Below are 1,570 nucleotides of genomic sequence, written 5' to 3' on the forward strand. Positions count from 1 at the left end.
TGTCCTGCACAATCTTGCAATGACCCATGGCATTCCTGTAAGACCCGGCGCCATCGCTTCTAACAAACTGTGAAATTTACTACTTCTCTCCTCGTGTAACCTCTTCCTTCATTCATGAATCAACTCTAGGCAAGCGGTTTCCTTATATGGAGAAATGGGGGCATGGTAGTATGCTAATCACAAATTGCGAGCACGCGCCTGTCAATTTAGAATGATTCTGATTCACACACATACGCAAGGTGGTGAGAACAAAATTGGCCGGTGTGCAGGTGAATGAATCCCACGGTGATTTTGCGTACGCACTTATTTTGTGCACAAAGTAAGAACATTTCCACGTGCATATTAGTGAATGAGGCCCAGTGATGATATGACAACGTCATACACTTGCTTTAATCAGGCTTCAATAAGTTGCTATCTGGTTGTACAAGAGCAATTTTGTTGCAGAGAGAACTACTTCTGAGGCTTTTTTGTGTGCAAACAACAGCAGCACTATGAATGTGCCTGAGAGAATATAATTCGATAGTACACGTTGTTATCCCCATTTGCATGATTTATCGCACCCTTCCCCTCTTTATGACAGCACCAATAAAAAAACAACAAAGACAACATACTGCCATGATGATAGATGCTTTAGATTTTCTGATAGTGGCAGGACCAAAATACACTGATGTCAGAGTTGCTTTCCCAGTGTTAAATGATTGTGGAGAACAAGCACTTTGTAATATTATCAGAAGTAAAAGCTTTGAGTTTGACAATGATTGATTTGTATCTCTGTCCATCAGAGCCATTCCTCTGGCCATCTTCCAGGCTGAGCCCAGCGTAAAGAAACACTTCCTCCGTAAGTGGTTGAAGATGCCCAGCCTGCATGACTTGGACATCCGCTCTGTGAGTTTTTATACACACATTTTATGTGCATGGATACTTCTGGTTGTGTGTGAATGTCTCCTTCTGACATTAAAATTTCCATTGCTGGGCCTTTCCAGATCCTTGACTGGAGTTATTACATAGAGAGGTTGGGCAGCGCCATCCAGAAAATCATCACCATCCCTGCAGCTCTTCAGCAGGTAAAATAACACACATTTCACTGGTCTCTCAGTCTGTTTCAGCCTGATACACAGACAGAATTTTAATTGTTTCTGTGTGTCATCAGGTTAAGAATCCAGTGCCCAGAGTGAGGCACCCTGACTGGCTTCACAAGAAACTCCTGGAGAAAAATGATATCTACAAGCAAAAGAAAATCAGTGAGCTGTTCACCAGCGAGGGCAAGAGACAGGTTTGTTTACCTCACAGCGAAATGTCCGATCAAACAACTGTCAACACAGTTTTCGGCCCCCATCGGTGGATTCATCATGCATTTTAGAGTGCTTTCAGACCTAGAGTTGCCTTGCTTTGGTTGGAATCAGGGACTAATGTTACAAAGCTACATAATTGAGTTGGTTCGTGTTCTCACGGCAGCATTTACAAGCGGACCAGATAAAATGCCTTGCGCAAGAAAGATGCTCTTGATTGGTCAGAATTTCCATGTGGGAAAAATCGAGGAAGTAAACAAAACGTTAAAGAAGAGTACACT

The 1,570-nt window shown here is 42.7% G+C and overlaps 1 protein-coding gene across 1 annotated transcript; it reads left to right on the forward strand.

Annotated features, from left to right (window-relative positions):
* Positions 1–782: 782 nt before the first annotated feature.
* LOC126387460 (DNA polymerase epsilon catalytic subunit A-like) lies at positions 783–1,273 on the forward strand (the record flags this gene model as incomplete). The annotated part of the gene is made up of 3 exons (XM_050039971.1): positions 783–885; positions 984–1,064; positions 1,151–1,273. Coding segments are annotated over 3 exons (307 nt in total), but the record flags the coding sequence as incomplete, so codon positions are not given.
* Positions 1,274–1,570: the final 297 nt, after the last annotated feature.

The sequence above is a fragment of the Epinephelus moara genome, unplaced genomic scaffold (assembly GCF_006386435.1).
Source record: "Epinephelus moara isolate mb unplaced genomic scaffold, YSFRI_EMoa_1.0 scaffold4496, whole genome shotgun sequence".
NCBI lineage: Eukaryota > Metazoa > Chordata > Actinopteri > Perciformes > Serranidae > Epinephelus > Epinephelus moara.